An 11610-nucleotide genomic window follows, 5' to 3' on the forward strand; every position below is an offset into this window, starting at 1 on the left:
TCTATGGGGGGGGGTGGCAAAGTGAAGACCATAATACTGTTTTTTTTCTTAATCAGTATACTGTTTTTTTAGTAAAATTTATAATCTGAAGATTTATACTTGATGTAGAAAATTTTTCATTTTCTATATTAAATTCTTGAGCAGAGAGCAAATTGAATGGCATAGTATGCCTCTTTTTCAATGTGTCAGTCACCCAGTATTTCTGTACATCTACGTTGTATTAGGAGCTCTGGGAGAGTCAGAGGCATAAGGTGATGTTTTTTCCATTCCCAAATGGCCAGCACGTTTCTGAATACTGATGTCTAGCTTTTATTTCAATTGATTACTTGTGAACTCCCATTATATTTGTACACATGCCCTCATTTGGTTTTATGCTCATTTTAATGGTTTTCAAAAACTGTTTTCAACTACATGGTAAGGCTAGAGATCTATTACATCTAGAGAGTAACTAAATATATTAAGTAGTTTACATGTCTGTATTGTCAAAGTGAGAACATGAAAGAAGACATAAGAATAAGTGGCAATCCAAAAGGAAAAAATTACCCAAATGTTCATCAACTGATGAATGAATAAACAAAAATGTGGTCTATCTGCACAATGGAATATTATTTAGCCATAAAAATGAATGAAGTACTGATACATGCCATAACATGGATGAACGTTGAAAACATTATGCTAAATGAAAGAAACCATACACAAAAGGCCACATATTGTGTTATTCCTTTTATATGAAATATCCAGAGTCAGAAAACTTATAGAGACAGAAAGTAAAATAGAAGTTACCAGGGGTCGGGAGGTGGGGAGTTATTATTTACTGGGTATAGAGGTTTTGTGTGGGATGATGAAAAAGTTCTGAAAATGGATAGTGGTGATGGTTGTACAGCATTGTAAATGTACTCAGTGATACTGAATTGTATACTCTGAAATGGTTCAAGTGGTAAATTTTATGTTATATATCTTTACCACAATAAAAAAAACAGAAGTGGTAAGGGACTTGGAGGTCATTGTCATAAGCTTCTTATTTTTCTTTCTGTACAGGAGCCATGGATAACAGAGGCTTTCGGCAGGGGAGTTTTAGTAGCTTCCGGAGCAGCTCCAGTGATGAAGACTTGATGGACATACCAGCGACAGCTATGGATTTCTCCATGAGAGATGATGTTCCTCCCTTAGACCGAGAAGTAGAAGGTATCATTACTGCTGATGATAATTTATCTTTTTAAAAATTATTTTTATTTATGTACAGTAAAATTCCTTTATTTTCTGGCACACCATCCTATGAGTTTTAACACATGCCTAAATTCTTGTAACTACAACCACTGACAGGATACAGAACAGTTCAACCCTCTAAAGAATTACCTCTTGCTACCTACGCCTTTACTAGTGACCTTTTCTCTGTCCCTATAGTTTTTTTTTTTTTTTTTGGATGATGTGATATGTACATGGAGTCACATAGTATGTCACCTTTTGAGGCTGACATCTTTCACTTAACTTGGTGATTTACCCAAGTTGTCCATTCCCTTTTCTTGCTGATTAGTATACCCAGGAGTAGGATCACCAGGTCATATGCTAAATGTATGTTTAACTTTACAAGAAACTGCCAAACCATTTTCCATTTGCCTGTACCGTTTTGCATCTGAACTAGCTGTGTATGAGAGTTCCACTTGCTCCACGTCCTTGACAGCTCTTGATATTTTCCATAATTTTTATTTTAGTCATCCTAATAGGAATGTAGTGTTATTTCATCATGGTTTCAGTTTAATTTCCTAAATGGCTAATGTGTTGAATGACATTTCATGTGCTTATTTGCCAACCTTATATCCTCTTTGATGAAGTGTGTGTTCAAATTCTTTCCCCTTTTTATAACTGGATTTTTGATTAACTGGAATACATCTATGAAATGAAAATTACACTCATTTGTTAATTGGTTACCCAGTTATATCATTCTTTTCAGTGGCTGCATACAATTTCATGGTATAGTTGTACCAAACCATGGTATAGTTTATTTAACCAATCTTCTATTGATGTACATTTCAGTCATTTCCAATCTTTTTCTGTTACAAACAATACTACAGTGAACAACCTTGTGCATATATCTTTTAAGTGTAGGAGAGCATTTTTGTGGCATGAGTGTAAATGAGTGCTTATTTTCCCACAGCCTCACCAGTGCTGAATATTATAATTCTTTTTTCATCTTTACAATATGATAGGATAGATGGATAAATAAATAAATGATTCCCATTGTTGTTTTAATTTTCACTTTTTGAAATTAATGAGGTTGAGCGCATATTTTCATGTTTACTAACCATTTAATTTCTTTTTCTGGAAGTTTCTTGTTCATGTGATCTTCCTATTTTTCTAGTGGGCTGATTATCTTTTTTTATTTATCAGAGCCTTTCATATATTATTATTAATCCTTTGTCTGATGTAGGTTGAATTTTTTTTTTCCATTTTTAGTTTGTCTTTTTCAACTTCGCTTTATTGATGTACAAATGTTTTTAATTTTTATATAGCCAGGTATAGTGTATCACCCTTTTCCTTTATGACTCTTAGTTTCTCATTGTACTTAGAAAAGACTGCATCACTTTAAGATTAAATTTGTATAATCACTTTTAAACTACTGTCTGTTTTTTTAACTGACTGGAATTGCCATTCTCAAAATAAAGTCAGAGGACAAGGAACTACTGTCAGAATTCATTATTTAGCAATCTTGTATTAAGGGCATATGACATTGTAGACATTTTGCTAGGTTCTGGGAATTAGCAAGGTTTTTAAGACACCATCCTGCCTTTGTGAAGTTGATTGTAGCTAAAAAATGCCATGTAAGTACTTATGATAGTACCTACCTCTTAGAGTTGTTTTCAGTATTAAATGAAATAATACAAATTGCTTATAACTGTGCCTAGTGTAGGTAAGTGCTCAGCAAAATGTTAGGTATCATTATTATTATTATATTATTATTACTGCGATAACCCTATAAGTGCCATAGTTCTTACAGGAACTTAGCAGAGGAAGCATTTCCTCTGTGTATGTGTGTGTGTGTGTATCTGTGAAGGATAGGAGAAGATTTCACAGCAAAGGCATATTGGAGCAGGGCCTTGAAAAATTAGTTATTTGGTGGGAAGAAGAGCATTCCAGGCCAAAAGCAACCTTTTACAGATATATCAATAGGCATAATATAAAAATATATTAAAAAAAGGCTGAATATAAGTCCAAATAGGTAAGTCAGGGCCTTGAATGTCATGCCCAAGTTTGAATAAACCTTACTGTCACTGTGAGGACAAAGCTGCTTTATCCATTCATTTAACAAATAGCTTTTGAGCACGTGCTGTGAACCAGACACCATTGTAGGCACTGGGGTACAGAGGTGGGATTAAGACAAATATTGACCTGGAACTTAGATATAGCTGGGGAAGACAATAAATAAGTGAATAGACAGATTACCTAGTTAATTACCCATTGTGATAAGTACTAGGATGGAAATAAACTGAATGACAATAAATAACCGAGGAATAACACTTTAGTTAGGAAGGTCAGTGAAGGCCTCTTTGAGGAAGTGACTGATTAGGGATGAACGTACCAGTATGAAAACTACAGGTTAAAAAGGATGACAAGAAATTTGCCTTGGAAGGTACCTCAGGGAAGTGACAGTAGGAGAGAGCCCCTGAATATAAAGTTCATAAAAGAGAGGTACTCATGGCTTGGTATTTAGTGGTTTTCATATTTGCCTACTTCTACAAAAGGGAACTGTGTTTACATATCACCCCATGTATGTGTAGTATAACCGTAGTGAGTCAGTTATATCAATCACTGGCTCTAGTGACATGGTCTGTCAGAGTATCCATAAACTTAAACAGGCTACCTGTACTTAAGCCTTCTAGCTAAACCAGAGTGGTTTAGCTTAGTTATCTTCATTGCTTCTAATAGAAAATGGTCTCATATAGCATCCATATCACCAAAGAACTTTTTGTGTGTTCATGTTGCCCTCAGTAGATAATTGGGACAAGTGACTATCCATTATTCCCATTTCATAGACTAGAAAACTGAGGCAGAACAGTATTTCTGACATTGTTTGTGATTGTAGAATGTGTTTTTATATGAATAGTTCCTCACCATTTTTCACTAGCCTTTATAGAGGAATTACTGCTTGTGGTTTACAAGGTCTGATCATAAAATAATGAGGCTCCTTTCCATCACACAAAAATCAGTCCACTAACTACACTCTGTAGTGATATAATTTTCTTGCTTTGCTTTCTAATTGTTCTTATTTAATGTTTCACATGGGATTTCCTAATAAAGACAACAACAACAGAAAAAAAAGTTCACAAAGTCCTTGATATTTGGTGGTGAAACTGTGCATACAATACTGCTACATTTTGTACTAGGCACAGTAGCACATACTAAAAAAATTAGTTAGAAGGAGCTTGAAAGGCAGTAAAAGTGGTTCTTGTTTTCCAGATGGCTGGAGGGATTGATTTGTGAGGAATGAATAAATAAATTATGCATGGCATGGTTAAATACATCTGAGGTAGTGTTATAGTAGTCTGTAAATTAGAAGAAACATAAACATGGAGGTCTGAAAGAAGTGGAGGGGGAGGAAAATAGAAAACGGGTTTGAGTAACAAGAAAACATTCAAAGCTGTTCTCACAGTCCATCTATTCTCACTTACCTGCCTCTGCAGCCTGGACCTCATGGTCAACACTGTATGCGTGTGTGCGTTCATTCATTCATTCATTCATTCAGTATTTATGGAATGCCCAGATATGAGCCCAGCACTGTGCTGTTTTAGTAATGCTCTTTGATTCCCTTCTTTCCCTCATCTCCTTGTCTTTCTACCTGGGGTGCTTTGTTACTCCCTAACTGTCGAATGAGGAGACATTCCTGGCAGAGAGAGCAACACAGGTAAAGGCACAGAAGCATGAGACAGCCTTTTGTATTTAAGAAACACAGAGCCTGAGTGTCTGAGGTCTAAAGTTCCTGGGGTGGAGAGGGTGGTGGCAGTTGGAGCAGAGGGAGGACTGCAGAGGATAAGGCAGGAGATGTAATTAGAAATCTCCATAGGGTCCAGATTGTTTATGCTTTTGGACCTTACCTTGTGACCAAGGTAGCATTAAATGATATGGTCAGATTTGAGTTTTAGAGAATTTTTGGCAGTGTGGAGGAGGGTGGATTGAAGGGAAGTGTAGGTTGAAGGCTAGAAGACCAATGGAACTGTTATTATTATTATTATTTTTAGTCTAGGAGAAAGACCAAAAGACCTAAATGAAAATAACAGGAATGGACAGGAAGGAATAATAAGTCCTGGGGAAATTTCAGAGGGGGAATTGATAGGACCAATTAGATATGGGGAATAAAATAGAGAAGAGTCAGAGATGACTTCAAAGCCAAAGCATATTATGGCATAGGCTATGTTCCCCCATACCACCTGCTGAGTCTCAACATAACTTCTCAGAACAGAAAAGATTATATGTAACCAGAGAAGAAAAAATCTTAATAGTCAAATGTGATAGAATGAAAAACATGACAGTATGTACTTGAAATCCACCAAGTAACTTGTGAAACAGTTCTGTTTGTTCTGCCATACAGTAAAAAATAGTCATAGTTTTCTTCCGGAGAGAAACTGAAAACAAAGGAAAACATCTTGGGCCCCACATGATGGAGAAACCTACTATCATCACCTCAGTTAGGCTTCCCGTAAGCTATTTGACGAGTGCAATTGTATGGGGAGAAGAAAAGGTACTTTGAAATCGTCATCCTTGTAATACTCAAGCACTTAGCCTGGGTGAATGGCCATCATTATTGCTGCTTTTTGAGCCTGAAAAAAAAAGCAAAAAAAAGCCCATATCAAAAGGTCTGTGGGGCCATAAACCACATCAGTTTTATATGCCGAATCTTTAAAATGAGACCAATGATGATGTTCACAGGCTTTAAAGGCTTCCTTTAGGTTACTTAATAGGAAAATGGTAAGACTTAGAACTAATATCCTCTAATCTTTCCTCCATTGATTTTTTTTTTTTTTTTTTGTCTTTTGTCTTTTTCCGTGTCCGGCAACGGATCGCAACCCTCAGTGTTGCCCCCGCACCGGACCGGGGACCGGCAACGGGATCGCAACCCTTGGTGTCGACCCCGCGCCTCGCTCAGCCAGTGAGCGGGACCCGGTCTGTATGTGGGATCCGAACCCTCGGGCGGGAGCGCCGCCGCGCTTCCCAAGCGGCGCACTATCCAGTGCGCCACCGGGCCGGCCCCCTCCATTGATTTTTTTTTTTTTTTCTTTTTCCCTGTCCGGCAACGGATCGCAACCCTCAGTGTTGCCCCCGCACCGGACCGGGGACCGGCAACGGGATCGCAACCCTTGGTGTCGACCCCGCGCCTCGCTCAGCCAGTGAGCGGGACCCGGTCTGTATGTGGGATCCGAACCCTCGGGCGGGAGCGCCGCCGCGCTTCCCAAGCGGCGCACTATCCAGTGCGCCACCGGGCCGGCCCCCTCCATTGATTTTTTTTTTTTTTTCTTTTTCCCTGTCCGGCAACGGATCGCAACCCTCAGTGTTGCCCCCGCACCGGACCGGGGACCGGCAACGGGATCGCAACCCTTGGTGTCGACCCCGCGCCTCGCTCAGCCAGTGAGCGGGACCCGGTCTGTATGTGGGATCCGAACCCTCGGGCGGGAGCGCCGCCGCGCTTCCCAAGCGGCGCACTTATCCAGTGCGCCACCGGGCCGGCCCCCTCCATTGATTTTTATGAGCTAAAGTACATACATTATTCATTTTTACTTATTTTTTGCCTGTCTCATCCAGGACACCACATTACGTGTAGTCAACATGTATCCTTAGGCTCTTCTTGGCTGTGACAGTTTCTCAGACTTGTTTTGAAGAATCAGGTATTTTGTAGAATGTCCGTCAGTTGGGATTAATCTGGTGTTTTTCTCATGATTAGATTGGGATTATGAGTTTTGGAGAGGACCACAGAGGTTAAGTGCCCTCTCATCATACCACATCAAGGGTACACACTGTCACCATGACTTACCACTGCTGATGCTGACCTTGATCATCTGGCTGGGGTTGTCTTTGTCAGGTTTCTCCACTGTACGGCTACTCCTTTTTCCCCCTTTCGATACTGTACTCTTTGGTAGGAAGTCACTGTGTAGATCACACTAAGGACTAGGAAATTATGTTTCGTCTCGATGTTCCATTCAATTATTTGTTTAAGTATGAACTCATTTTATACTTTGGGTTATAATCCATTACTACTTTATTTTGTTGCTCAAATTGTTCCAGTTTTGGCAATTAGGAGCTCTTTCAGTTGGCTCCATTTCCCTTTGACATACCCCTATCATTGTGGGTTTTTTTTTTTTTTTCTTAGCACTTCCTTACTTTCTGGTACCACAAGATGCCCCAGGTTCATCTTGAATGTTCCCTGCCCCAGGAATAGAATTAGCCATTTCTCCAAGGAGCCCTTCATTGGAGAATGGTACTAGAAACCACAATCTGAGCACTAGGCACACTTGCTCATTTCTGCTGGGGAATTGTTGCTTCTAGGCCCTCTCAGTCAACAGGGTAAGGAAATATATGTGTATGTGTACATATATACACACACATGCACACATATATACACATACAATTTATGAATATGTCTATATGTAACCACCTGCATCTAAGCTAAACATGAAATCTTATTGATGTCTCTAATTCTAATCAGTTACTCCATAGCTTACTTTAGCTTCCTCCCCTTGCTTGTTTGTAATTTCCCACCCCAACAGTGAGAAACCTGGCTCCCGTCATCTGTTACTTAACTATTCACTTCCAGTATGCAGGTATAGTGGTTTCAGAATTATTAACCCATACTTTCCATGAGAGACAACTTTATCAACTAGAGTGCAGTGTTTATGCACAATTCTTTTTGCCTTTAGTCTTACAGACTTCATTCATTTCCACAGTTACTTGGGTCAGCACATTTTCCCTTTATCCCTTTTCAGTGAGGCTGTCTCATAAATTTGTGATACAGTTAGATTCTTTTGTGACGTTCCACATTCCATCCTGGGATCCCCAACCTCCCAAATGATTTTTTTTTTTTTTTTTAAAGATGACTGGTAGGGCTGAGCCCATGGCGCACTCGGGAGAGTGCGGCACTGGGAGCGCAGCGACGCTCCCGCTGCGGGTTCGGGATCCTATATAGGGATGACTGGTACGCTCACTGGCTGAGGGCGGTGCGGCCGGTCTCAAAAAAGGACAAAAAAAAAAAAAAAGATGACTGATAAGGGGATCTCAACCCTTGGCTTGGTGTTGTCAGCACCACACTCAGCCAATGAGCGAACCGGCCATCCTTATATAGGATCCAAACCCATGGCCTTGGTGTTATCAGCACTGCATTCTCCCGAGTGAGCCACGGGCCGGCCCCAAATGATTTTTTTTTAAATTTGCGTACATTTAGAATTGTTCTTTGTGCTGTGAAGTTCTATGGGTTTTGACAAACGCATAGTGACATGTATCCACTATTATGGTATCATGCAGAATAGTTTCACTACCGTAACAAGTCCCCTGTGCTTCAGCTATTCAACTCCCTACCCTCCAAGCTCCTGGCAACCACTGATCTGTTTATTATCTCCATACATTTGCCTTTTCCAGAATATCACATAATGGAATCATACAGTATGCAGACTTTTTAGAGTGGCTTCTTTCACATAGCAATATGCATTTAAGACCCATCCATGTCTTTGTGTGTGGATTGATAGTACATTCCTTTTTATTGCTGAATAGTATATCTTTGGATGTACCAGTGTTTGTTTATCCATTCACCCAGTGAATGGCATCTCGGTTGCTTTTGGTTTGGTGCAATTATGAATGAAACATCTATAAACATCTGTGTGTAGGTTTTTGTGTGAGTTTTCAAATCAGGTGGCTCAGTATCTAGGTGTATGATTGCTAGATCATATGGTAAGACTATGTTTAGTTTTATAAGAAACTGCCAAACTATCTTCCAAAGTGGCTGTACATTTACATTCCCAGCGGCAATAAATGAGAGTTCCTGTTACTCTGCATCCTTGGTGTTGTCAGTGATTTGTATTTTGGCTATTCTAATAGGTGTATTGTGGTATCTTGTTGTTTTAATTTGCATTTCTGTAATGACATATGATGTTGAGCATCGTTCCATATGCTATTTGCCATATATATATCTTCTTTTGTGAGGTTCAGGTCTTTTGCTCATTTTTAAATAGGGTTATTTTCTTATTGTTGAGTTTTAAGGGATAGTGCTATTGTTTTATCTAAAAAGTAATTGCCAAGCCCAAGATTATGTAGACTTTCTCCTACGTTATTGTCTAGAAGGTTTTTTTCCTTATTTTTTTGTTTTTCTTATTGGTTATAAATATTCATGAGAAACAAATCTGATTGTCACCCCTTGTGCCCAAGATGTGAAGGCCAGATTCATACTGGCAGCATACTCATTACCACAAATTGCATTTGTACTCCGTGTCCCCCACCCAATTATCCCCAACTTTGCTCCCCATCCCTCTTCCCCCCTCCCCTCAACTTTGTAGCCCAAGGAATGTTCTCTCCCTCTGCAAGTCCAGTGTGCCGCTGTGGTCTTTCTTTCCTTCTTTCTCTCTTAGCTCCCCCATATGAGCTTTGCATTTTACATTTGGGTCAATAATCCATTTTGAATTAATTTTTATGACAGGTATAAAGTCTTTGTCTAGGTTCTCTTTTTTACATATGTATGCCCAGTTGTTGCAGCACTGGTTGTTGAAAACACTGGCCTTTCTCCATTGAATTGCCTTTGTGCCTTTGTCAAAGATTAGTTAACCATACTTGTGTGGGTCTATTTCTGGATTCTCTATTCTGTTCTCTCAATCTGTGTATCTTTTCTTTCAACAGTATCATTCTGTCTTGATTACTATAGCATCATAGTAAATCTTTAAATCGGGTAGTGTGAGTCGTCCAACTTTGTTCATGTGCAGTATTGTGTGGGCTATTCTAGGTGTTTTGCTTTTCCACAGAAGCTTTAGAATCAGTTTATTTTAGCAACAGAATAACTTGTGTGGGTTTTGATTGGGATTATGTTGATCAAGTTGGGAATAATTGAGATCTTAACAATATTGAATCTTTCATTCCATGAACATAAATTATTTATTTACATCTTTGATTTCTTTCCTTAGTATTTGTAGTTTTCTGCATACAGATCCTATATGTATTTTCTTAGCTTTATACCTAAGTATTTAATTTTGAGGGTGCTATTGGTAAATGGTATTGATTTTTTAAAAAATTTGCAATTCTAGTTCTTTGCTAGTCTAAGGAAAGCAATTGACTTTTTTTTTTTTTGCTTTATTTTCTTTTTAATCTTTTTTCTGGCCCATTACCGAAACTTCCCTTCCTCTTCCCTCTCCCCCTCCCACCCAACAATGTCCTTTCTGTATGCTTGTCGTGTCAACTTCAAGGAATTGTAATTGTTGTGTCTTCTCCCCCCCTCCCCGGTTTTTGTGTGTGTCTGTGTGTGTATATTTATTTATATATTTTTAGCTCCCACCAATAAGTGAGAACATGAGATATTTCTCTTTCTGTGCCTCACTTGTTTCACTTAATATAATTCTTTCTAGGTCCATCCAAATGGCAGTATTTCATTCTTTTTTATACCTGAGTAGTATTCCATTGTGTAGATATACCACATTTTCCATATCCACTCATCCGATGATGGACATTTGGGCTGGTTCCAACTCTTGGCTATTGTAAAGAGTGCTGCAATGAACATTGGGGAACAGGTATACCTTCCACTTGATGATTTCCATTCCTCTGGGTATATTCCCAACAGTGGGATAGCTGGTTCATATGGTAGATCTATCTACAATGGTTTGAGGAACCTCCCTACCATTTTCCATAGAGGCTGCACCATTTTGCAGTCCCACCAACAATGTATGAGAGTTCCTTTTTCTTTGCAACCTCGTCAGCATTTATCGTTCTCAGTCTTTGGATTTTAGCCATCCTAACTGGGGTGAGATGGTATCTCAGTGTAGTTTTGATTTGCATTTCCCGGATGCTGAGTGATGTTGAGCATTTTTTCATATGTCTGTTGGCCATTTGTATATCTTCCTTAGAGAAATGTCTACTTAGCTCTTTTGCCCATTTTTTAATTGGTTGTTAATTTTTTTCTTGTAAAGTTGTTTGAGTTCCTTGTATATTCTGGATATTAATCCTTTGTCAGATGTATATTTTGCAAATATTTTCTCCCACTCTGTTGGTTGTCTTTTAACTCTGTTAATTGTTTCTTTTGCTGTGCAGAAGCGTTTTAGTTTGTATAATTCCATTTGTTTATTTTTTCCTTTGGTTGCCCGTGCTTTGGGGGTCAAATTCATGAAGTCTGTGCCCAGTCCTACTTCCTGAAGTGTTTCTCCTATGTTTCTTTTTGGGGTCATGTTCATGAAGTCTGTGTCTAGTCCTACTTCCTGAAGTGTTTCTCCTATGCTTTCTTTAAGAAGTTTTATTGTTGTGTATATTTAATTCTTTAATCTATTTTGAGTTGACTTTAGTGCATGGTGAAAGGTAAGGGTCTAGTTTCATTCTCCTGCATATTGATATCCAGTTCTCCCAGCACCATTTGCTGAAGAGGCAGTCTCTTCCCCAGTG

At 38.9% G+C, this 11610-nt stretch overlaps 1 protein-coding gene across 3 annotated transcripts in view; it reads left to right on the forward strand.

The window, feature by feature from the left end:
* CLCN5 (chloride channel, voltage-sensitive 5) overlaps positions 1-11610 on the forward strand; it is a 158507-nt gene that overhangs the window by 110846 nt on the left and 36051 nt on the right. For all 3 annotated transcript variants that reach the window (XM_008576138.1, XM_008576139.1, XM_008576137.1), the window contains one exon: positions 1039-1185. In XM_008576138.1, the coding sequence (XP_008574360.1) occupies positions 1039-1185 (147 nt within the window). The remainder of the gene's footprint in view (positions 1-1038; positions 1186-11610) is intronic.

Source organism: Galeopterus variegatus, unplaced genomic scaffold (assembly GCF_000696425.1).
Source record: "Galeopterus variegatus unplaced genomic scaffold, G_variegatus-3.0.2 Scaffold1298, whole genome shotgun sequence".
NCBI lineage: Eukaryota > Metazoa > Chordata > Mammalia > Dermoptera > Cynocephalidae > Galeopterus > Galeopterus variegatus.